Below are 26,571 nucleotides of genomic sequence, written 5' to 3' on the forward strand. Positions count from 1 at the left end.
AAAACCTCAAGGTCAGTAGTTTTCTGCTTGGCTGGTGTGCTGAAATGGCTCAGCAAAGAGAAAGGAGTGAGGCCAGAGCCATCTCTGCAGCAATGGGGTCCCAGATTCTCACAAGCAACAGGTGGTAACATACCTCAGTTGATGACACTGGTTAACAAATTCCCACTTAAAATAAGGTATTTGCAATGCCAGTTAGAAGCAGTAAGGTTAGAAGACCTGTTAATCATTTTCCATGGCTAATTCCATTGGAGAATTGCCGGTTTGATCCTTCAGCCTCCCAATCATCCTTCAGCAAAGCTGCTCAATAGCACACAACTATCAGCTATAGCTGAAAATTATTATCCATGCTATAAACAGACCCTGTCTCTGCATAACTGATGAATGAACTAGCAGTACATGAAGATGAGCAGGAACCAAAGTCAGCTCCCAAAGTGTTTTGCGACTGAATAAAAAAGAGCAAATTTGGTGAAAACTGCCCAAAAAAAGGATGACACACTGCTCTCCCTATTGTCATCAGTTTTCTATCAAGCTACCAAAAAATGGATGGTATTCAAAGTTTCTGTTTTTGTTGTGGTTTTGCCATGTCAAGGAGATATAAATGAAATTTGAACTGAAAAACTGAAAATAGTTTGCTTCCAGATTTCAGTTGCACACATTTTCAGCACCATCAAAGAATACTAATTTGAGTATGTCATATGCCCTGTTGTCCCTTCAGAAAATTAAGAAGAAAACCAAGAAACCAAAGTGCAGCGCATAAAGAGATAGGCTAACCAGCTAAAAAAGAAAGAAAGACAGTGAGCAGTTACAAAGTTGTTTTTTTTAAGTGCATCTGCTTCACTCAACTAAATGTCAAGGATGGTTTTAAAAGTAAAATTACAGAGAAAAAAACCCTTAATTAATACAAATTATGAAACAATTTGCTTTTGGTAGAAGGAACACATGCTATCATTGTTTCATGTCTCTTTTGTGGGCTCTAATCTAATATTCATTTAGACCAAATTATATTGATAGCATAGGGAATTTGCCTTGAGTAAGGACAATGATTTGGCCTTTGCAGAGTAACGTAACACTGGTCTCATACACTGTTATTATAGATTGTTTTTATTAATTCTGATGGTGGCTAGTCCATCAGAAAAATGTGTCAGTAGACTGACAAAAACTTTATTCATAACTTTGGTAAGGGATTAATAAAACTGAGGATGACTTTGAAAAATTTGACTGTCTTCCTCTTGAGATTTAACTAGCATCAGTAAGGGCTCCAACTCTGAAATATTCATACATCAATGATGCATAATTTGTAAATTTGTACTTTATATCATGTACAACTTTCTCTATCCTAAAGAGCATTTTATATTTCTTGTTACAGTGAATGCAAATAATGCTCAATGGAATTCTGCAGTGACCTTTGTTTTATTACAATTACTGCATATTTATAAATGAACAGCTAAACTTCAATTTGAGAGCTACAAAAACTTTGAGTTTGAATCCTTTGATAAAACACAACTGAATAAACTTCATAAAATTAATTCCCTAAGAAGAGAAAAGAAAGTCTCATCTGAAAATTCCTCTGTGTATATCAACACACAAAGCAGATTTTTCCATGCTTTTGCAAATAGAAGACTAAACAAAACAGCAATATGGATAGATTTGAACAGAAGAGGATAAATTGCTTTAAAAACAGCACAGGAGAACACATTAAATGTAATAGATCATATAATCACTGTATTATATAAATGCATAAATTATAAATACGTAGATATAAACCACTGCATAATAATAAGAAATGCAGTACCTGCATTATGTCATAATATAATTCCATGTAATGTCACTGAGACCTAATAACTGAAATCCCACTATGTAAACAGAATCACCATTAACTTCTGTTAATGGCTGTTCTACATGTGAACACTTCCACATTTTTCAGAAGCACAAGCAAATCAGAGGACAAAGTCTAAAATACAGTAAACATTGTATATGCTGCCCACCCATAACAAGTGTAATACAAGTATCTGAAGACAAAAGGCATAGCTTACTGGTACAAGAAAGTCAAGGAAGGCATGACTGGTCTGAAATATTTGATGGTACAAGTATCAAGTACTTGCTCACCGGAGCCAGCAATAAAAGAGTCAGAATCCTGCTTCTAACCTGGATGCACTTTTGACTTCAGTCTGAACACTTAATTTCTTTGCATATCTTCCCCATTCTTTATCACTGGTTCCTATTCATGCCCTGTGCTTTAGAGTGGAAGTCTCTAGCAGCACTCATCCCCAGCTGAAAGCAGGTCTCCACAATGTCTGATGTGCAATAATGCCCGCAAACAGAGGTTTAATTCAAGCAAAAATGGCAGCCTGGGGAACAGAAATCCTGGTCTTGGTTATAACACAGCTTCCAACATACTACTTCATTTAAGTGATGAATGTTTTAAGCAAGCAATGAGCTCATGAAAAACCAGCATTCAGATCTTGTACAGTACATTTGTGATTTCGCTGAAGGCAGAGCAAACACTTGCTGCAGCCGGCTGACCTTTCCCACAAAATAAGTAATATGTCATCTTGTTAGTGTGAGGAGTGCTGAATAAAATACTGATAGAATCTGTGATACCAAAGAATTACCACTCAGACACACATATAAGCAGCCAAATATACTTACTAATAAAGCATTTAAATAACTGGAAGAAAAACCATTTATATAGGCTTTTCCTACTGTAAAGGAAATTGGGTATTTCCCTTTTTGAAGGTATCAGAAAATTCACTTATAGGTTGATCCAAATCCTACCAAATTCAGTCTGCATGTGAAGTGCTGATTACTTTTGTGCACAGACTTCTAAACTTTACTTCAAAACAAGAAGTTTCATAGTTTACTGAAGTAAATCAGGTGGAAATGATCAATACAGCACAAACTGAAGTACAATCATTACTGATAAGAGCATATAATCCTTGAAACTCAAGGTAGGGCTTATTGATTAAGAAAGATTCTGATCATTAATGCTTTTTCTGCAGTGCATCACTTCAAAAAAAGAATCTGACATCAAACTTGCATGGCTCTGATAAAGCATCCTATTATGAATGGTCCAAAGTGACCCAAATATGGACTAAGAATATAAACATTTCGGGTGATCAATTTCTTTTATCAAAGTAAGTCCAAAAGGGCATTACATGAAGCATCCTGAAATCCATAGATTTTGAAACATTTCCTTCAACTGGGAACCAAACCCATAAAGAAGAAACACAATGTCTCTGACTAATTTTATGAGAGTTTCTATGATGATTTTGGCCATGAACATTTTAAGAGGAGCAATATTAATGTAAAAAGTTATTCAAAGTGAAATAATTTTTCTTTACATTCCAGATTTTCACTGAGATCAAACTGCTCATAACCTGCACAGTAACAGGTTATTTTAGTATATAATTTTTATGTTTTTAAACAATATTTTCTAAGTCGTAATGAAAAAATAGCTTTAACACAAAATTAGAGCCTGTTCTTCCATTAGTGCTCATCTTCCTATGTCCCCTTGAACTCACAGATAAAAGAATCATAAGCAGCAGGATATAAAAACTATCAAGAGTCCTCCAAGTATGTTGCTGTACTCTTTCAATATTCTGGAAAACAGTTTTATTTATTTTGGATTCTCTAAATTTTTCTTTAGTATAGTTGTTGCACTAAATATAGAAGTGTATAGTTGTGAGGCTCTGTTTTGTAATTTTTGATCTTCCTAGACAAGTTCTGCACTGATTTAACAGTTTAAATCCTCTGATGGAGCCAACTGACTGCATCTTACATCTTACTATTATTCAACGTGTAATAAATTACTGTTTTAAAGAGACATTTATTACAGTAAATCCTCTTAAGATATCCCTGGGGTTTTTTTTTGGTGTTTTGTTTTTGTTTTGGTTTTTTTTTTTTTCAGATCTGAAATCAGGAAAAAATAAGTAAATCAGTTGCTGAATACTGAAATGCCGGTACACAGTGAGCTGTTAGAATTTGTGACATAGTAGACCAATGCTATATTTCTAGCATATTAAAAAATCCCCACTAAAATTATTTTAGACTGGCTGAATAAGATATACAAGATTAAGCCTGGAACTCCAAATGCCAAGATTTAATTAATGTGAATAACCTCTCTCTTCTTTTCTTCTGTTGGATTGAAGTAAGAGGTTGAAAGAATTATTTTCATTGCTTTATGAGGGACTCTGCCAGATGCAGCAGTAAAACAGGGGGAAACTCTTCAGTTTCTAAGTAACTCTTATAAAACCCCACAATAATATTATGGCTTTGTAATGGTCACAACATGAAAAGAAGTTTTTGCATTGTTATTGTCATCATTCATAAAACTGTATGGACTGACTACATGCAAAGGTTTTACAGGCCCACTAAAGTTGGAACTGAGCCCTGTCTTACTGACAGAAACTTCATGAGATACTTCAGTCACCGCACTGAAGATCAAGAGGACAAATTCGCTTGAGCCGTTAAATTCAGGACCCTGCCAGAATGTTCATTGAGATCTATTTCCTAGTGCTTTGATCCAGGCTAAGCACCTCAGATGTAAGGCTATGGAAAAGGATCAAGATACAATGAAACTGGGTCTTAGTAAAGATGTGGTGATTTTCAATATTGCTTTAATCAGTGACAGTGAAGATGATCTGCCTTTGGAAGAAATGCTGATTAAACCACGTATTTCCGAACTATTTTATTAAAAAAATAATAGTTACAGCTTCCTTTTTTGACCTAGTTCCTAGTTCCTTATTGTTCAACACTTCAGCACTTTTAGAAACACAATCATCCATTGTATACTTGTCACATCTTTTGTAAAATGCAACACTTTTTTAAAAAAGGAAAAATACTTTCATCCATTTTCCAAAGCCATTTATCATATTCAAAATTGTAAAAAAATATCAGAGTTCAAAAAAGAAACAGTAGGCTTTAATCTAAAGGCTCTTTATTTACATTATGGTTCTAAAATGTGACTGGAAATAGTTTTGAAAAAGATTTTACACTTCACACAGTCAAGCTTGATGAAAGCAAACCTGAAGGATGGGAGGGTATGCATAATACTGTAGAAACCTGTCAGGTCTTTGCAATTCCTTTTGGAAAGTCATTGCTAGGCAATGGCAGTACCAAATCTCAAAGTAATACACAAATTCATAAACCACAATTTTACAGAGTCCAGAGCACTCTCACAGTGTTACTCCAACTCCATGTCCCTTAAAACTCAACTTACACTAACAAAACTGTACTTAAAATTGCCACTGTGAACTCTAACAAGACACCATTCTCTCAGTTATTGGTCAACCTTATTTTTGGTACCTATGCCGATCTAACTGGAAGCAGATTGCCTGTGACATAAAAATTTGTATTTCTTGCCTAAATATTTGCTGGCACAAGCAGTGAATTCCACTATGTTTGTGGCAGGAGTATTCTGCGCTGTAACCCCTCAATAAAGCCTCCAACTGAACCACAAACCAGCTTTATACATACAAATACACTGACTGATGTAGTTGATGAAAGTGACTGTATCTACAGAAAACAAAGACTGAACACACCTCTCTCGCAGATTTTTAGCCGTCTGAGGAAAGGGGGAAAATGCTTTAAACACTGAATGAAGGACAAAAAGCATTACTACTACTGAGAAGTAAAAGAACAATTGTTTGTACTGAGAAGTACAATTTGCTAATTGTTTATAACTTTTAGTAACGACCTGATGAACAGCTTCCAACTGCTTTAAAATAATTAAATAAACATTGAAATAATTGTATTACTGTTCAAAGTCTCAGGAACACCAAAAAAAAAAAAAAAAAAAAAAAAGCGCAGTGAAAAACAAGTGAAGGAAACTTCCCACCTACCACACAAATTTCCACCCCCTCTAACCGTGCCGTTTCTCAAGCTCATATCCAGGAAAACCCGCAAGTAGGAGCAAGAATTAAAATATGCCTGAAGAAACGGGAAGCAAATTATGTTGGAAATGAGTTTCAAATTTAAGCTGGGGAGATTGGGGGGGCAGTGTTTGCCCTAAGCTTCCTTTGTCCTTTCTACTAAGCTCTTTTCGGAAATACGTGTTTTGACTGCGAGACACGCATCCCCCTAAAACTCGGCGCATTTTTGCGACCGGTAGGAAGGCCGGCAGCGGCCCGAGCACCCGCCGTGCTCACATCCCTTCTCCCGCAGCGCCGCGAGCCAGGTGGTACCTTGGGATAGAATCGGCCGGGCAGCGGGGGATGCACCTTCCTCCCGCTGCGGGACTGACCCTCTCAGCGCTGGGGCCCCGCCAGAGCTCCGCGGGGCTGCCAACGCGGGGCAGCCGCCACTGCGCGGCTGCGCCTTCTACGCGCCTTTGGGTCTGCGGCGTTCGTATTTGCTAATGGGCTCCTCTCCTTCCCCGTGCCCCCATGACACACACGGCGGAGGCAGAGGGCATGCGAGCAGCGCATCCCCCTTAACTTGCGCGGCCCGCTGAGGGACGGTGTGAGCCTCTGCGCACCCGCGCAGCGCCCCGAGCAGCGCCCGGGGGTCCCGCTCGGCCCCGGCTCTGCCTGCTGCGCCCCGGGCTGCCTCCGCCTCTCAGGGCACTAATTAGCTCTAAACGACGTTAAATACCATCCCGGCCGCCGCACGGGCTTCTCGGGAAGCGTTTTTTGCCGGAGACGAGCTTGCCCGTCATGTCGGATCGCCCCGTTTCCTGGGCTCCGTGCTCTGGGCGCGGCGCTGACCTGCGGGATACTGGATGTGTCCCTCACCCTCTCCTCCCCGCGGCCGCTGGCACCGCGGCAGCTGGAGCAAGTTCAGCTTTTCTTCTCCCACAGCACTGGGGCTTGGCTGCCCTTAAAGAAAATCCTCTCCTAACAACGTGTCAATGTTACATTCCTCCACAAAGCAACTTCTATTAGGGGGGCTGGGAGCTTGGCACTGCCTCGGCACAGACTGGGAGCTTTGTGGCTATGCAGAAAACAAGGAGACAGGGAACATTTCCTGCATTAAAATGCAACACCCTGGGCTCTATGATTTATCCCCCCATTCCCGCATGGCTGCTCTGAAGGATCCCCTCACCCATAGGCTGCAACCAGAGCCCCCCATCTAGGTTCAGCTGACACTTTCCCTGTCTCTCATCCCCTCCAACGACCTTCCCCAAACCACTCCCCAGCCTCCCCAAAATGTCAGGAGGCCAAAACAGGAGCTAGGCAGAGGGTTGCCGTGCTAATTGCTGGATGCCCTGTCTTCCCACTCTTCTAAAACCTCCCATTTTCCAGCAGGGACACAAAGCAGCTGCTGGGACTGACAGATCAGCACCCCACCCCCCACTAATACAGAGCTGAGGCCACCTGGAGAAAGGGTGCAGCAGCCCGTGGCTCCTTCACAGAGCTCCCAGCAGGTCAAAACAGCGTATCCCAGTTCTGTGCAGTGCCTCACATCTCCAGGCATCTCAGGCAGCGGGTTCACCCTGAAGAACTGCATTTGCTTTTGGTTTGGTTTGAAGATGTTGAGGTCTGGCCCCATGGGGACCAGGTGTCCTGACCATGGTAAATCTTTTGGTCTTTTAGTCAGGTTGCCCGCATGCCTTTGAAAATGTTTTCCTTGCAAAGTCAAGGGATCGTACGAAGAGGGCCAAGATTTTGTAGTCAGGTGGTTGCAGTAAAGAGGGGGGGGGGGGGGGGGAGAGCAATTCCTGGCTCCCCAGCTGTGGGCATTACTGTAAGAGGAGGCTGAAAACAGATGGATCCTACTTATGAGGACTTTCAACAGTGCTTAGCAGAACTATATGCTGAAGGTTAAGCTGGTTTAGAAATTAAAATGCAGCCTTCCCAGCCCTGAGGGAGTGAGTATCTTCTCCAGCGCTTTTGCCTCATCTAGAGGTGAGCCGGAGTGGAGAACAAGTCAAATGAATGTATCAAGGAGAGCCGGCAGCAGGACCTAAACGCCAGTGTGGGATTCAGCTTCCCCCTGCCACCCCCCCCCCCCGCACCCCCCACCCATCCAACCCCTCTGAGAAGCACCTACCTTCTTTTGGTGGCCGTTTAGCTTCTCTCGTGAGGTTGCAGACCTGGGTGGTTTGCAGCTCCTGGGTCAGGCAGCCCTCGGTCTGCTCGTTGAGGGGCAGCACCACGTTATTGAGCAACACCAGGGACTGGTCGTCTATTCCCCATTCTCCCAAATGCTGAGGGCAGGTGCATTTTGTATACATGATCCCACAGGACTCGGTTCTCCCATTCTCAGATTTCAAGCAGCTCTCCAACCAAGTGCATAACACATGGCACCCAAACTGGCTTGGGCTCACCTTGTTCAACACCAAAAACTCAAAGAAGGATTTTTGGTCATCTTCTTTTTTGTGTAATCCTGGGAAATCGATAGGATAGACGCGGCGTATTTGAATAAAATTCTTATCATACTGCAGAAATACAAAAGCATTCTTGGAATCGCAGAGCTGCATTATAGAATGGTTATTTTTTAAAAGATCCTTTATTTTTTCATGGGAAAAATGATCAAACTGATAAGCCAAGAGGGAAAAGTTGGAGCAGCTGAAGTCCTTTTTGGAAAATTTCAGGTAAATACTATATTTGGTCGGATCTGGGTTTTCCAGCGTCCAAGTACAGTTTGTGAAGTTTTTAGGAAACATTTCACTTACAGAATACGATCCATAAATGACCCCCTTCACCAATGTGGAACACCAGAAGTCTTGGGCAGCATTAAATCCAAACATAACCAGTAGATAGGTGGAAAATATATAAATCAGCAAATTACGAACAGCCTTCATCCTATGTCATTTGGCCTGCAGGAGATGAAATGAAATAAAAATGCAAGTAGAATTCCACACGCATTGAAAACAAAACTCCTTCCAATATTCGAGCCAGCTGTTTTCAAGCTTGCAGTTAGAGCCCCTTTCAGAAAGAAGGGCAGGTAATTTTTATTTTATAACGCAAGGGACGGGTTTGCTGCCGTGTGCACAGCGCCATCACGTGGCCACCGCAACGGCCAAGTCTTCTACAGTCAAATTAAAAAACAACATCTATTAGATTATTAATAGGAATGTCCCCTCCTGTCTAGGATGTAGTCATCATGGCGTGTACTAGAACTGCTCAACTTAGGTAAAAACCTAGATGCCTTAGCCGACAGACCAAGAAAAGGGCAACTTATGTATTTATTTCTTCAAAAAGTAAATAAGTAGCCTGCTGTAGTCATGTATGTGCACATACAATATGCACATGAAGAATTTCACCGGCATACAACAAGGAAGACAGCAGCATCTGTTGTGGTGTATTAATTTTCTATTAAGTCTGAGAAGTAACTGTGAAGAATTACAGCCATAATTTCAAAATGCACAAATTATTATTTGTTAACAGATGGAACATTATCTCCCACACGCCTACACGCCTTTGCCCTGGCCACCAGGTATACAGAGGTCTCTACAAAATCAGGAAATACTGAGATTAATGTATTAATAAAATTTTGAGACTACTGGAAAAAGAAACAAAGACAGACGGATGAAACTAGTGCTGGTCTGATACTACCGCTAAGTGCCAGCTTAAGATAATAATTTCAGTGTGCTTCAGCCTCTAAGGATGTATAAACTGGATCACTATTAGCATCTACGACCCGTAGCTCTGTATAGCTGGCAGTGCTACAGTAGGATCTCTGCACCTATTGGACTGCACTTGCCCTCTTACTATGAATATCTTGGACTGTCTGATTAGCTCCTGTGTTTTGCAGACGTGCGCTTCAATGATGAAAGACACACTGCATTTTCTCTGCTAGTATCTCCAAATAAAGCTGTTTTACTGCACCTGTCAGCCGTCACAGCCTCCACATGCTCTGTCCTCTTAACAGTGGCCTAGGTTAATAAAGCAAACCTTAGTTATATTTACCTGTGTAATGTTATCCCAAAAATTCGAATTGAATGATTTCAGCATTAACCTTTGCGAAGTTGCTTATCTCTCACAAATGAGTAGCTTTCACCTTCAGCTTTTAAATGTAAGCAGACAGGAGCGATGCCAACCTAATTTCAAAACTCTCTAGACAGCAGTCTCTTCCACTGTTGCTCTGTAAGCAGAGGCAGACATACACACAGAGGCACTGTTACTGAGTTTTGATCTGTGTCTCTGCCTAGCTTTTCATTTCCTCACCAAACAGCAAGGCATCTTCTGTCTCCCATTGCGTAACACACAGCAAATCACTGGATTAAGCTCCCTTGAAGAGATTTTCGTATCTCCTAGATTATAATTCAAACTCTGAATCTTGAAACGGGCAAAGCAGCACCAACTCTAACCCTCTTTATTAGTGGAGGTTTTTTAAAAAAGCAGAGCTGCTGCTGGGTCTATCCACACGGTCAGGTTTTCTCCTTTCTGAGCATCCATCTCAATGAACAACATGGTCCTTCTTCTCCAAATAGGGTCGGTACAGCATTTAAGGTTTTTTTTAAAAAAGAAACTTACTGGGAATTCTGGAAACAATTTCCCCTTTGCTGAAGCACTTTGCAGGCAATGCAGTTCTGCGCAGTGTTGTTCAGGATGGTGTAGGCGTTGAAAGCCAATGTGACAATAAGTATCTAAATTAGGTATTTCACCCATGAAAAAGGATTAATTTTATAATCTGGGAAGTAAAAAGGGGGCTTAGTTGCTTTTCTGTTTGAAAAGGAAAAAAGGCTCCAACTTTTCTCATCCTGTGTAATATTTGCGCTAGAAAAATAAAGACATCTGCAGTGCTAGGCTGTTTTCTATGAAGAAACGTAATCAAATAGCCCTCATTTTAGTTGTGCATTTGTTCATGAAAGGCTACTGAAACGCAACATAGTCCTAATCGCTCTCTCCCTCTGTGTATGACACACACACACATGCACACACACACACGAATTCAGTGTGCTGGCAGCATTTCAGTTAGTTTGCACTGCTGCTAGATTCTAGAGTGAATCTGCTCATTGAAAGGATTAGGCACTCAGATTAAAAAGATCTTCCTTTTCCATGGAGGAGGGAGTTAACGAACGGCCACAGAGGCTTAAGGTTGCCCATTTTGGAAGGGGGAGAATCCTCTTCTGCTGAAAAGCAAACCGGCGTTTAGTTTGGATATTCCCCAAACTGATTTTCTAGGCGACACTGTAGTTTAGCTGAACATAGACGGCGCCATCACTCCACTTATTTTTTCCCCCAAAAGAAGACCCACTGACTTCTCTTATTTTAACTTCCTATTAACCTAACATCCACACCCCACCCCACCCCAAATTACCCCAATCGTGCACAAACCTCAGGTTTTCTCGGTCTCGCTGGAAATTACTCTCAGAGAAGCAGACCTGTCGCAAAACGGACTTCTCTAACTTTTAAACTGCAGCGCTGAAGTAAATGCGAAGATCATTTTGTATGTGCTGTCTCTCCCTCTATCCAGCAACAGCCTGTCCCCCTCCTCCGCCGCCTCCACCCCGGAATCCCAAGCTAAAAGCTCTCCAGTCATAATCCCTGGAAATGGGAAATGGAAATGCCCCGGGCACCCTTACCTTCCACTCCGAAAGCTGTCAGGCTATTTCTCTAAAACACTAGCACCACAGGCACACGTCCCAACAACAGTGATGGAGAGATTCCCCTTCTGTCGGAAGCACCGTTTCCCATTTTCCCCGGCTCAGGTTCAAAACCAAGATTAAAAAAAGCAGCAGAAGATAAAAAACGCAGCGAGAAAACCCCCGCACGCCACACACACACACCACCGAGGAAAAAAAGCAGCTTTGGCTCCGGATCCACCAAATCCAACCACATGAAGGGAAAGAAGAAAAAAACAAAAAATACCACCTCAAACCAGCGAGCTTGCAGGGGAAAAAAATTGGAAGTGGCTGAGCAAGCGAAGGGTTTGTTGTTGTTGTTTTGGGATATATTTTTTTGTTTGTTTGTTTTTTACTTGAAACAAAGTCTCAGCACAGCAGCCCGATGAGCGGCGATGCCAGGCAGGCGACGGTTTGAGAGGAGGACTAAGGCGCTAGTGCAGATTTGTTGGTGGGTTTTTTTTTGTTGTTGTTGTTACTAATAGACTTATTCCTCTTTCCTGCCTCCTCCTCCCCCCTCAGGCACTGATGGCCGGACAGCGGCGGGGGGGGTCCTTGGCTGCCGATGTCGGGAAGCGGTGTGAACGCCGGGCGCGCAGGGAGTACGGAGGGAGCGGGAGCGCGTCTCTGCTGCTGCGTGTGTGTGTGTGTGTGTGTGCGCGCGTGTGCGTGTGCGCGCGTGTGCGTGTGTGAGAGCCAGCCAGCCAGCCAGCGAGCCTCCGTGGGTGCCGATGTGTGAGTGCGCGCCTGTGCGCGCCCCCCCTGCGCGCCCCCCTGCCGCCCGCTGGGCGCGGGGGGTGGCTGCGCGCCCCCTCTCCCGGGGCGGCGTGCGCGCCGCTGCGCCCTGCACCGCGCGTGTGCGCGCCCGTGTGAGTGTGCGTGTGTGCCGGGCGCTCCGCCCGGCTCCGGCAGCAGGGCCCGCGGTGCGTTTCGCACGTCACGGCCGCTCGGCACCGAGCACGTCCCAGAAACGTTGTTTTCTGCGTCCGGGAGGCCCTTCTGGCCCCGGTTCCCAGCGCTGGGGCCGGATGCGCCCCGGCATGAGAGAAACTCGCGGGCGGGGAGCGGGGGAAACGGGGCCGGCGGGGCGGGGAGGGGGGGAAGCCCGCACTTGATCTCCTTCCTCCTGTTCTTTCTTCTGAAGCATAAACCTCCCCACCCCCCCACCCCGTCGCAGCCCCAGGAGCTGTCAGTTCGGCACCGCGATGCAGATTAACTGATACAGGGCTCTGAGGATAAACCCTTTCAAACTGCCGCCTGCCTTTCACTGGAAACAATAGCAATTTTCTCAGCGAGGCTGCAATTAACGCCGTATTTGTTCCCTGCCAGAGATAAGGCTGTGTCTGCATCGCGGCTGCATTCGTTCCCCGGCTGCCGCCGTCCGGCCGCTCGGCACGGCCGGTGCCGCGGGGCCCACCGCGGGGGTGGGGGTGGGGGTGGGAGAGCCGCTGGGTGCGGCGGGGCTGCCCGGGGCGGGGGTGCCGGGTACCCGGCGCGGGAGACGCGCAGCTCCCGCCACCGGCTCCGGCCGCCGGGCCGCAAGCGGAGTTTGCGAGGCGACAGCGGCTCTAGTAGCACCGTTTGCGGCGGGTGGGGCCCGAAAGGCCAGGGAGGTTTGTGGAAGAAGCCTTGCCACAACGAAGGCAAACATGCCCCCTCCCCCCCCCCCCCGCCCCCCCCCCCCCCCCCCCCCGTTTGTTTTATTATTTTATTTTATTTTAGCACAGCTAGGTAGGGTTGGATACGTATTTTCTCCCTCCCCTCCGGCCGTGTCTCTCCTGCTCCCCAGGGCGGGTTGAGTTGTCCTCTGGCCCTTCCCGCTGGCGTGAGACATCAGGGCAGTCTACGCGACAGCAGATATCCGGCGTGAAAATTAGGAGATGACATTTTAATAAATACTGCTGTCAGTCACGGGCTAGCAGCCTGGCTGCGGTGCGCTCCCAGCGCTGCGTGCAGCACGGAGAACAAAGCCTCGCCGCGGCTGTGCGGCCCCGCTCCCTGTCACAGCCCCTGTGCCTCCCGAGTTCCCGTGAAACATGACTGCGTGGTTTTCAACGCGCCCTCCCACCCAGCCCGACGAAACGAAAATTTGAACTTCTTGATGATATCCAAACCAATCCATCCTTAAAGCAAACAGTTTTCTCCCCTACACCCCCACCCTAGCCCCTGCAAGGTTTGAATTCCAGTAATGCAGAGCTTTTATGATTACAATTACATGCTGCACAAATTCTGATCAGAGGTATTACTGGTCACAAACCCTTTCTGACCAAAGTAAACAAAAGCACGGTTATAGCTTTTTACTGTATTTTCCATAGGTACAAGCTGTAAACCACATCCTCGCTAGCTTTTACAGACATAAATACTTTATGCCCCTGTTGTCAAAATAAAACAAAAAATATCTACCCGAACCATGGAAAATGTGAGAGATCTGCGTGATCTATGCCCAGCAAATACAATGCAATGAAAACTGACCTATTACTGGCTTAGAGATAACCATATTCTCTCACATTTGGTGGCACCCCATATTATCTGTGGGTGATCATCATATAGGTTGAAATGCTTCAAGGGAAGTTTGGTTCATTGACAGGTTGGTATGAGCAGAACAAATCAAAGGTGTAAATACAATGTGGCATTTAAATACTTTTTTCATACACTTTATATTAAATGAAGGACTTGAGGGGAAGTCACAGAAAAAAACATCCTGAAAGAACTCTTTCAGCTGTTTCCTACAGCACTGGTAAGTTGCAGCTGCTTCAAATATGAGTGGAAATGAAAATTAATAAATAAACAATGTATGGTAAACCGTTGTCTTTAGCAATCTCCTAGGTATCCCAATACGGTGATTAACTTCCACTTTTCAATTTTGTGAAGACACAGCAATGCTGGAGAGGAATCTGGGAGGGAAGACTCCTTAACCTCTTGTCTATGAACTGAAGGAAGGGATGGAAGGTGCACAAGTCATATTTAGGTTAACTGTGGGAGCTGAAGAACAGAGGGGTAGGATGGTCTCGTCTGGTCTGGTCTGGTCTGGTCTGGGATGGGATAGGATGGGATGGGATGGGGCGGGATGGGATGGGATAGGAGGGCAGCACAGAGCACTCTTCAGATTTCTTCTCAAAATTTGTTGCAATTAGACTTGAACAATGCAGGTTTTAATTACTGGAACAAACTAAGATAAGCTAACCATTTGTAAGTACACAAATATCCATGATCCACTTGTAGGTATCTTTCTACTTGAACTGAGGCCAACTTCAGAAATATGTTTGCTAGGTGTCATGCAGCTGCATTTGAGATAACAAAACCCTGGAATTTTGATAGTCTAGAAGGGAGAATCAGGATATGTTTAAGTCTACAAGATACAAATAAATAGAAATGTAGCTGTGTTTGTTTAAATTGGACATGCAGATTATTTGTGTTTGGACTGTTTGTGTTTTGTACGTACGTTTAGTGCTAAACTAAAGTCTGAAGGGCAAAGGTAAAGGGAACCTGTGCACATTATATGGAAATATTGAGTAGATCCAACTTGTTTGAGTACCTCTGCTAAAACCTAGGAGTAAGGTATTAATAAAATTCTACACTGTTTTGTGGGAGAACTGTCAGAACTGCATGGCACATGTGGTGCCATCTGTACCACAAAGTAAGTATCAAGGCACTGAAAGAAGTGTTATGTCACTCAGTAGTAGTGTGGTAGGGATAGGCACAACATAGCGCATGCTAAATTTATAGTGCTGCTTTCTAGACTTGATGTGATTGTTTCAGCAAGGTTGGGCTTGATCCAAACTAGGAAAGAGGTAGGAGAGTAATATTTTTAAGTAATTTTTCTATTAGTGAGAAAAATGAGGCTTACCCAATTTAATATGTTGGATGGAATATAACAAACAGTTTGTTTAGTTGCCGCCCCACCCCCCACCCCCAGCTACAGTAGCACTTTGAGATCTTTTGTATCTTGGTCACAGCAGCTAGGTTTCAGTTCAGGTTTTAGTGAACACAACATGAAATTCAACACACTTGTACTTGGAATTATAATTCACTGACATTTTTAATGCACATTTTAAAAGGGAGGCCACAGTTTAAAGTAAGTGGCTTTGGAGAACGGACTGTTCTCTAACTCAATCACCTGTCACCCTTAGGGGGACTCTTTTCAAGTCAAGGTCACTGTTGCAGCCTTTGAGCAAATAAGACAGTCTATCTCCAACACTGAAGGCACACATTAAAAAAAAAAAAAAATCATAAAAAGTTTTTTCAACAAAGATTTTCATAGTTTGTTCTTCATTCTTTATTATTATCATCATATTTAACTGACTACACAGTCACAGACATGTTGCTGGTTTATGCACAATAATGGAAATCATGGTTATAGAGCCAACTTGCAGGTAAGGGTCAAGTGGTATTTTTACCAAGCTTCTTGTCTTATATAGAAGTGGCACCAGTCTGTTCCCCACATCCAACTTAGACATTCAAGGCCCTTCAAAATCCCCCCTGGCAATCACAGACTTTCTAGTCTGCATCACAGGTTCTGCTGCATAACTCCGAATTTCTATAAGAACAGTATTTCCTTGCTATAAGTCAGGGAAAATTTTAAATCCAAAGCTAGTGTGACTATCTCAAGAGAAATGCTATATAATTTAGTCTGAAATGAAGAAACGAAATGGAAGATGCATGCCATATTATGTCTATTATAAAATTAAATAAATACCTAAATATGAAAAGAAGAAAAATCTTTTGTTGCTCTTAACAGGTTGAGCACGAGTGTAAATTTGAAAGAATTTCATAGACTTGCATACATTTTCTGGTCCAGTATCTTACAAACTATTAAGAAATGTTGCATTTCTCTACTAAGTTCAGGTTCTAAGTGAATTTCACCATTATTAATTTTTTCTCTGTCATCAAGAGGAAATACGAATTTAATAAATGTGTTATATTCTGCCTTCTCAATTCTAAATATCTTTTGAAAAATTATATGAGTATATTTGAATTATATTAGAGAAGTGATTTGTATTTTTATAAATAGTTAATAATGCAGCACCAGTAGATGGTGCTCAAGAATATATAGCATAACTGAGGGGTAGGGGTGATTAAAAAGTTTTATTTTAAAATTGAAAAAATTCAGGGAAAGTGTTGGTTTTCTTTTGAGAAGTTGATTTTTCATCAGAAAACAATGTCCCCTTCCAAATGTCAAGCAAACGTTTGGCTGGTTGACAATATTCATATTGAAAAGCTCAGTGATTTTCTTGCTTGCTTGTGTGTTTTCGTTCTTTGTATGGCTCCTTCAGTGCAGGTTCTTACAAGAACTTTTAAATGCTGCTTCTGGCTTTAACTATTTTGATGTTATTCAATCACAATTATTGGGCTAGAAACAGTGAAATTCGTGCAATGGGTGACACTAGGAGCCTGGGCAAAAGGGGTCTGAATCACATCTGAGGACTGTGCAGCATCCTACTTCAGTCAGAAGTGCTTGAACACTCCAGAGGAAGGTGCACAAAACCCAGAATAAGAATATTTTTGACAATCTGGCTTTGTAAAATCTCACCTAGTCTCCAGTATTCAGAGATCTATTTAAGTCTCCAAATCAGTTTCAGTTCCCCTGCAATACTTGTTTGACTAGTTTAACTCCATATGTTCTTATTACCCACACAAGCATCTAGTTCTTTTCATTCTTAATTTTTTCTAGCTCAACATAATCAAATAATGAGTCCCACAGCATAAATGTATAGTATGTGAAAACTGACGTGTATTGCTTCTGTTAGATTTGCTGCCTTTTGAGGTAATTATGTGTCACTGTATTCTTGTATTAAGGCAGGGAGAAATGAGATTACGGCTTACTTCTAGCAATTATGTCATATATTTTTCTCATGCCTCTTTTTAATTTCCTTTTTAAGATAATTCCAGTTATTCCAATCTATTTCCACAAAACCATGCTTTTTAAAGAACTTCTATCATTCTTGTCACTGTTTTTTTAAATACCCTCTGGTTTTCTGATATCTTTCTAAGATGTAGAAACCAGTACAGCACACAGTAGTTCAGATGAGGCTACAGCACTGATTTATATAACATTGTTTTTCTGTATCATCTCAGTCCTGTTCTTGATTCATTTTAATATCTTACTTTTTCTGATAGCTGCTACACTGAACAGAGCTGCTACACGGAACATAGACACAGCTGCCTATGTCTCTTCTTTTTATCGGTCTCCTGTGAGAAAATTTGTCAAGGCCTTTAGGAAGTTTAAATAAATGATGTCAATTGGCTCTCCTTTGACCACCATGGTAGTTTACTGATGTGTTGAAAACATTCTAATAGACGAGTGAGGTATCATCTTCCTTTGCACAGATCTCAGTCTTCTGAGTTGTTTATTTTCTTATTTTTAATTTGCCAGGTATAGATGTAGGATTTATGAATCTTTGATTCACTGATTCATCCTAAAGCCTTTTTATAATAAATGTGAAACATTTGCTACTCTCTCCTTCCAGTAGAGGAGTTGTTTTTCAATTAGAGATTTCATAGCTCAACGACTTCTTGTTCAAGATTTTCAGTCCTGGTGGCTTCCTGCTTTTTAAATGATTGATTTGTTCCAGCACCTCTTCATCTGATAGTACCTCATTTTTATTACCTAAGAGTGGATATCTCCCTAATATCCGCTATTGTGAATGCTGATGCATATAAATCTTCTATCTTCTTAGCAATGTCCTTCTCTTCCTTAATTGCTGTCTTTAGTCTCTGCAGTTCCCAGAAGACATAGCGGCTTTTATAAGCTTCTTGCTTTTGGTAAATTTAAGGGGTTTCTTTTAATTAGTTTTTACATTTTTAACCATTTGATTTTCAGCAGGTACCTTTGTTGTCAAGTTTTCCTTCTTACCTCTTTACTATTATAGCTTGTGATTGTTTCCCTCATGTCATGAAAACTGCCTTGGCAGATTTTTACAGTTCTCTGCTCAGCTTAAGTAGCATATCAGATCCTTTCATTTCGCTCCACGGGTTTGCAACTTACCTTCCTTGTTTATCTCCTCCCCTCTCCCATATGTGCATTTATCAATGGAAATACCCTTGGTTTGGGGAGCAACATGAATGCCACATGTAAGGACCCTGCTGTCTTTAATTTTGATACTAGGGTTGTTTTTTTTGACTAATACACATTTTATTGAATACCTCTGTCCAAAGGTTAGGGTCGTGACATTTTTTGCATATTTAACTCTTGCTAGATGCATTTAACCTCATTATTTTAGGATGACTTTACATATAATTCTGGATATTCTTAACCCTTGACTTCTTTCTGGTTATTGTGATTGAAGTCTAAAGGTTTGTCTAAACTGCTTTAATAAGGTACTACAACTTATCAAGCTGAGCTGATTGATTTAAGGCTGTCTTATGTCCTCCAAGGTGACAGCCATTTCTCAGAATAGTCGTCTTTCAATTATGTGCTGTTTCAGGAAGTAACTTCCTATTGTTCTGAGAAATTATATCTTTGAGTTTGCCATTTATAGATTTGATTTGTTTCTAACTGGGTTGTCTAAGATCTGTGATTATCCTGTGTTGTTAAGTTTTCTTGCTTTTTTCCTTTTCAACGCTGCACACTTACTGTCCTGGTTGTGACCTGCATTCTTTGGAACGTGCTTTCCTGTACCCTGGGCTTCCATTCTCAAGCACGGCCCTCTTCACTTAGAGGGGGGTTTCCACACTGAAATTTGTTGAATCTTTTATGAACAGAGCAAAATTCCTTGCAGGACTGGTTTATTCTGTTATTCTAGGACAGTTTACAACAAAGCACTGTAGGAATTTATTTATTTATTTCTCTCTCTATCTATTCATTTATTTATTAATGTATTTCTCCAGTAATTTTCCTGTGCTACCACACTTGTGTTGTGACAATAACATAAACCCTTCTTCTATCAGAAAGATTTCTATTTCACTTATTTTGCTTTTAAGTTGTAATTTCACAAAAATATTTGCAGTTCTTTATTATGACCAGATGTCTTTCTATGGCATCTTTCCTGAATTTGTGCTTCCTCAGTTGCATTTTTCATGGATACACAGAAGTACTTGTATTACCAGTAACATTTGTAGATGACTTGGTGTTCTTTGGCTCTTGTTTATTAGGTGATAGAACATTTTTTTCTAGTCTTTCAATCTATGAAATCTATATTTTCAGTACTTGCATATATAATGGTTGTAATTTGAAAACAAACTTGTCACTAGTTCATAGTTGCACATACTCCGGTGGTAAGATTCTAACTAGTTGTACTGTTGTATGGCTGTAGAGCTAGGAAGAACTCATTGCAGTCCTTACATGTGGGCTATATCATAAGCTTTACCAAATTAATTGGAGAATATTTATGCAAAGATCACTATAAAAACAAGGTCACTGTTTTCATGTTAATTATCTAAATGCACTAAAATCCTCTTTATACTGGGAAGAGGACAAATATTTTAAAAATGCCCTTTCATCTCTGATGTTATTAATCTACTCTAGAATATTGCCTAGTCATTAATCAAATTGAACTGTGATAAATACAGAAATCTTGTGTTGTTTTGGCATGCTCTACTAAAAAGAAATAAATCTGGAGTTAATGCTGAATCTATATTTAATGTCCTTCATTTTGCTTATGTAGCCTGGAGAAGAGTGATTTTATGTACTTTGTGTGGTGGTGTTGAGATCACTTATCACAGAGGCCAGTGTTAAAAGATGGTGTCTTGCATTGAGTTTTTCCTTGCATTAGTGAAAATGAAGGGCTGAAAATCCTATCTAAAGCTTACCTTTCCACTGCTAGGAAGAATTTAGTGTTTAAAATGCACAAAATGTGTTGTTTGTTCTCTACCAAGTTCAGCTCTGATCTCTGTTTTAAGGTGTCGCTCAAGGTATCAGTAGAAAGTCTTGTTTAAATAAAATCTTAGTGGAAGACATGGGTTCAAATTCTTTTTTTTTTAGAGTTTGAAACATGCTTTTTTTTTTTTCTCATAACTTGTTAAGCCAGCAAAAAGGATACCAGTATTTTGTTAGGGGACTAACAAGGGTATCCTCAATTTTTGTTGTTCCTCTTAGGCCTCATTCAGTCCACAATGTCTATTCAGCACAAAATACAGGAAGTTTATTCAAAAGTAGCACCAGAATCTAAGTGACTCTCTGTTCCCTTATGTCTTTGGTTCTACTGAGTGGAACTACAGAGTATGGTGATGACGTGCGGAATTAGACTCTATAACTCGAAAGTTATAAAGTAGGTATGTTTATTGCGCGCAGATGCACGGGGGATCGCTCCTCCACAAGCGTGCATACCCGAAGTGACGAACCATCCTACATTTATACAATGAAACAAATGAATATTCAATTAACGCCTATACATATTCGTTACCTAAACCCCGCTTCGTATGTTAATTAGCTTATCAGTCCGTTTCCTGGAATGTGGTGGTCTTGCAGGTTTGTAGGTGATTCATGTTCTTGTGACCATCCGATCTTCTTCAGCAAGGAAAGGTGATTCATGTCTTTGTGACCATCCAATCTTCTCCAGCAAGGAGACTTAGCACTCCCTCCTTCTAGATAGCATTTGAATGTCTCTCATCTTCTCTCATTCTCTTTTAAATAGCCCCTTTGTTAGAGAAAGAAGGGCAGGCGTCTCCCCGTCTCCCCTTTGTTAGAGGAAGAGGGGCAGGCGTCTCCTCAAAAACTGTAGTTGTCTCCTCAGAGCTGTGTGCCTGTGTGACCAGACACCGCACCCATGACCAGTCACCATACCCACATTCCTGAGTAGACATATACAATCACAGTCGGTGTTAAGCGTCCCCATTTCACACTATTTCTCCATATCAGTGGCACCATTACTGCCATTATTAACATTGAAAAAGTATGGCCTGCTCATTTCCTTAAAAGAAAGTTTCCATGAATCTGATTTGAGGAGAGGATTCTGAATTGTGTGTCCTGGGCATGAGGAAATGGTAGTTTAAAATGAATTTTTGGGAGATTTAAGGGAAATTCTTTGTGGTATTATCCCCAGTTATCTGGGGCTTTAGGATGCCCCTCACTAAGCGTGCTGACTTTTTGAAGCATGTAAGTCTTCCCAAGAACCTTACTGTAAGGAAAACCTTTGTTGGAGCTCAGACCTCCAAATTCCAAACTAAGGAAAGGGAATTGAAATCTTACCGTAGTCCTACTCTGCATGCTTCTTTGACCCAAATGCGTACATTTCTATAAAAATAAATGAATATGTGGTGTGTTTAAGGACAGTATTTTCTCAAATAACCAGTATTTCCATGGAAAAGCCATTCCAGGATTAGCTGAGTCAGCCAGGAAACTTCAGCCTGGGAGGAAAAAAAGGACATATTATGAGGCTATGGTACTGGAGACTCATAAGTGGCAAGGAAAGATGATAGGGACTGAGTATTTATGGTCTTTTCTAGCAAAAGGAACAGCAGGCTTACAATAAAGGTGGAGGGAGTCATGCTCAAAACAGAAGAGGTGACTCTTCATGCAGTAGGTAATCAACCTTTGAAACTTTTTGCAGAAGGATGTTGTAGATAAACATTTTCATAGACTTGGGGAGACTGGACAAGCATATGAAAGAGAAATCCAGTGATGGTGGTGGTGAGGGGAGTGTCAATAAGTATGCAAATTCATATCCACTTCAGGAATTACCCTGAGCTGAAAACAGTTAGACGTTGGGAATGTATTAGGGGAGAATCTTCCCCTGTTCTTACTCCTCCTTCAACATTTACTACAATCACTTCTGAAGCAGAATGTGAGGCTGGGTAAACCTTTAGTTTGGTGTAGTATGACCGTTTTCATCTTCACTCTTTTGGGGTATTTTAATACTGAAAAACTGAGAGGTAGATTTTCAGAGGTGCAGATCATAGAATCAGTTGCAATTTGGAGTGAAGCACTGGTCATCAATGTCTGGAATGTCAAGACCTAAGTATTTCAGTTTGAAAATGTTGGCTGAGTGCCTGTAATTGCCTCAAGTGAATGCACATATTTAAATAATTAAGGGTAGAGTCAGGATTCAGATCAAGTTAATAGCCAGCAAGGAAATTCTCATTGTCTTTTTTCTCTATCTGAACCTCATTGGTTTTGTAAATGTAATAATAAAATGTGAACACAATGTATACTTAACATTAGCCGTATTTCCTCCAAAGTTTTAAATAAGGCAGGAGCTATGCCCTTTTCTAAAATTGTCCAGTACCTAAATTCTGATTGAATGTGGCAAGGTTTATCTTCAGCTAAAGGAATGTTTTAGCATTGGGAATAGATGCGTATAGGTCAGAGTGACATACTTTATGATTTTGGAAGAGGATACTTAGAAGAAGAAAAAATTATACTGTTTTGACCAAATTTATTCCTTGGCTGCATGGTGGACATCCAGAGTAAATTGTTTCACTGAAACAATTTGTTATAAGTTTGTGTGTATGTCATCTACAATTTTGACATCTTATCATAAAAATCATAAAAACACCTTAAAAAGAGAAAACATCACACAGTAATAGCCAAAGGCAGGAATGGCAAACACTGCTTACTGAAAGGGATAAGGCTTCTCAGATGACTGCTATTAAGTGGTTTATAGTCCTTAGTTCTACAAGGAGATGCTGTGAAGCTCAAGTACTTGATGAAAACAGATGTGAATGTATCATTCAAAGTGTAAGAAATGCAGCTTTTTGGATGTGTTGAAATACGTGTTTCAGGTCATTGTATTAGTCTTCCGAAATACTCTTGGCATGGAATTTTTGAGAAATAGCTGAGTTTACTTAATAGTGCTAAGAAATATAAAACCTGAGTCACAGAGGTATATCCTGGCAGTAACTCAGCTCATATAAATGGCATTGTACCAGTGTAAAACATATGTGAGAATAGAATCATGCTCTTGATATGCACTGCATGCTCAAACTGAAGAGTGAGAGGAGAGGAACACATTTATATTACCAAAGGGCAGAATACTCTGTAAAAAATGTGGGGTATTACTATAAAGAACCTCAGGTGGCTGTCATTGAGAGACACATTCTGACTACACTATCCAAAATATGAGAGAGTGCAAGAAGGAGACTTCCCAAATTGTCAGGCACAAGAAAAGAGTATTAGCAGGAGGATTTTTTGTTTTTTTTTTTTTTTTTTTTTTTAAAAGATGAAACCGATATTTGGGTGGGTGAGAAGAATGATATGAAAGAGATGAGTTAGTTTATATAGCTGTCTACCATTGGATCAAAAATGGGTAATAAATAAAGGGAATTAACCCCAACAGAGTACATAGAAGCTATACTAAATGTATTGTATCTACTGCTAAAGAGCCATAGGGTTTTCTTTTTCATAAATACTGGCAATGTTCCTGGTTTTCCCCTGCCAATAATGTCTGGTCACACTGAAATATTTTTTCCCTCTACTTCTTCTTTCCTTCCTCTCTCCCTCTCTTCTCTCACCACATCTGCCCCCTTCCTTCCTTCTTTCCCTCTTTCTCTCTTTTCCTTCCTTCCTATCTGTACACTTGAATCTGTTATTTCACTGTTGTTAACTAGTGAATCCTAGACTTTTTGTTGAAGTGGTATTACTGAAAATTACTGGTGAATGATTTATTGGTATTATGAAAACTCCTGTTCTCTATGAATATTGCTGGACAGTAAATTTAAGTAGAGTCACTGAAGTCAGCAGATCTGTGCTGAATTAATCAGAATGGAATCTGGCCGTAAGAGTCATAAATGATAAAGTTGTTTGCATGCTTGCAACAGATCCTGAATGGATGGCTCAGTATAAGTTCCTTCAGACTGGCCTAACTGCACATTTCCTTTATTTTAGAGGGTGTCACCCTCACACAGAGTGACTCAGCTTCAAAATTTATTTGGTCTTGGTTTCTCTGATGTGTTAGCTAATCAGGGTAAAATTCAATATTTGATTCCACATGAAATTACGAGTTTTCAGTGTATCAATACCAGAATGATTATCTGATCTCCCATCAGTTTAGCATAATATCAGATATTCCAGTTGTACCTGTATGAGAACTTGGCTTCTTTCACCGGCAACTGCACCTTATTTATTGATTCAGCTGCCTGCATGCACACACATGATTTCCTAATATATGTGTGTCTACAAGGAGAGTATAAGATGTTTGAATCTGCCTAAAATTTTTTTAGCTCTTGCAAATTCATATTTTAGCCACTCATCATGGATACATGGGTGTTTGTGCTAATTAAAGTAAACATTCATATATATATATATATATATGTATAAACACATATAGTACCTGTACATGGTATATAGATACATGTAGGCAAGAAAGATCATTCTTTGCTTTCTGTGCCAGGAAGAAATTGGGTTATGAATAGCTTTATCTTATAAGGGCATGAGATCAAAGGCTATACACTGATATCAAAAGTAGGAGGCCCATACATGTATTTAACTCATCCATTAAAAAAAAAAAGCTATTTGTTATGTTATTCTTCACAAACTTTTTGTTTATTAGTATTAGATTTTAGTCTGTGCTTTATTTTTTGTGCATCTTACAAGGCTTTTAAAAGTAAGTAGGTCACCATGCAAAAAAGGAAGTCATCAAATGTAAATCATTTCAAACACATCATGCTGTATGTTCAAAAGTGACACAGGGCTGAAAAAAATCAGTAGCCTGTTTTCAGTAAAATGCTTATATATGATCATATTTCTATTTTATACCTCTTTTAAACATGTGAGAGAAAGTGACTGAAAAATAATTCATGACAATGCTATTAAAATATGATATTTAAGTATACTGACAAGAAGCTGTTCTAATCTCATCTCTTCCTTTCTTTTATATGCCTCCACTAGCTTCTTCCCTTTTGGTATATTCAATACAGTCCTTTCATCCCATTTAGAGAACTTTGCCTATCTTTTTCCTTATATAGTTATTGCACTCATTTTTCTCTCTGAACCATGTGTTTCCATTGCTCAGTATTTCTTCTCATGCTTCTCTTGCTCCACTTTTACTGTTTTTTCATAAGCTTCTATATTATTGGAATATTTTCCATATTCTAATTTTTACTCTATTAATAGCTCTTTGAATACTATCCCCACAGTATTGTTTCAGTTTTGTGGAAATACAGACAAGAAATGAAGGATATTGCTCATTTAAACAGCAACTTTCTGAACTTACCTGACGACGACAGTTCCTTCCTTGATTGCTCCTACAAGGTGGAGATGTTTCTCAGTCCCCTTCTCCCCACCATTCCTCAGAAAACTGGCCCATCAATGGTATATGGGTTGGAATTAATCTGTCCAGTCTTGGACAGATTGCTAAAATGTAAAGATGGAAGAAGTTTTAAATGTAGATGTCTATATCTGGGCTGCTTAGTCTCCTGGTATGGTCGACAAATAGAAACAGGTGCTTCTATAATATATTTAATTTAATCTTCTGTAGATTTCTGAAGTAAGTTAGATGACTCACATGCTGATAATTGCCCTTTTCCCTGTTCAGATGTAAATGTCTGAAGTTATGTGAGCTGAACCTTATTTCTGCTGTATCCTACAGTGGATAGCGGGATGGTAGAGGTAATTCCCTGTTTGATTTCCCAGTTTCTTTGAGTAACCCATACCCTAAGTCTGTTTCTGTCTCTAATTTGAATGGAAGTCAGACATTTTATAAAATTTCTCTGCTGGAGACCTGCCATTTGTAACGGGATGTACTTAAACTGTGCCTTTGAACCTGTCCAGGAGGGTCTCTGACCTGACACAGGATCCAGTCCTGTCAGACTGGGAGAGAGGAAAAATCCTTCAAAGTTCTTGTAAGCAATGAGAAAAATGTTAACATCTGTCTTTATATTTGGTCCTTTTAGCAGCACAGTTTCCCTCACCCTGTTTCTATTTTCTCTTTCCACTTTGTACCTCTTGGTGTTTCCAGTGGTCCCACACCAAGGTAGGGCATCACCGCAGCAGGGGGGTCACTGTTCCATGCCCTCCTGTAAGCTGCTGTCTGAGTGTCCAAGGGCAGGCTGCATGCTCTGACTCCTTCCCCCCGGGAGTACGGATGCAGGCAGGGGGATGCATGCTGGCTTCATACCTGGCAGAAACCAGTGGGGTGCTGAGGCTCAGGTAGGATCTCTGTGTTGCTGCAGTGCTTGCAGCCCCATTC

The 26,571-nt window shown here is 40.9% G+C and overlaps 1 protein-coding gene across 8 annotated transcripts in view; it reads right to left on the bottom strand.

The window, feature by feature from the left end:
• The window catches only part of ADGRB3 (adhesion G protein-coupled receptor B3), a 471,033-nt gene extending 456,479 nt beyond the window's left edge, over positions 1-14,554 (bottom strand). For 6 of the 8 annotated variants that reach the window (XM_080388817.1, XM_080388814.1, XM_080388816.1 and 3 more), the window contains exon 1: positions 7,990-14,554. In XM_080388817.1, coding sequence (XP_080244943.1) covers positions 7,990-8,743 — 754 coding nt within the window. In that variant the 5' untranslated portion in view covers positions 8,744-14,554. The remainder of the gene's footprint in view (positions 1-7,989) is intronic. The other 2 variants (XM_080388812.1, XM_080388813.1) reach the window with 2 other exon arrangements.
• Between the last annotated feature and the right edge of the window lie 12,017 nt (positions 14,555-26,571).

The sequence above is a fragment of the Falco punctatus genome (genome assembly GCF_963210335.1).
Source record: "Falco punctatus genome assembly, chromosome: 5".
Taxonomy (NCBI): Eukaryota; Metazoa; Chordata; class Aves; order Falconiformes; family Falconidae; genus Falco; species Falco punctatus.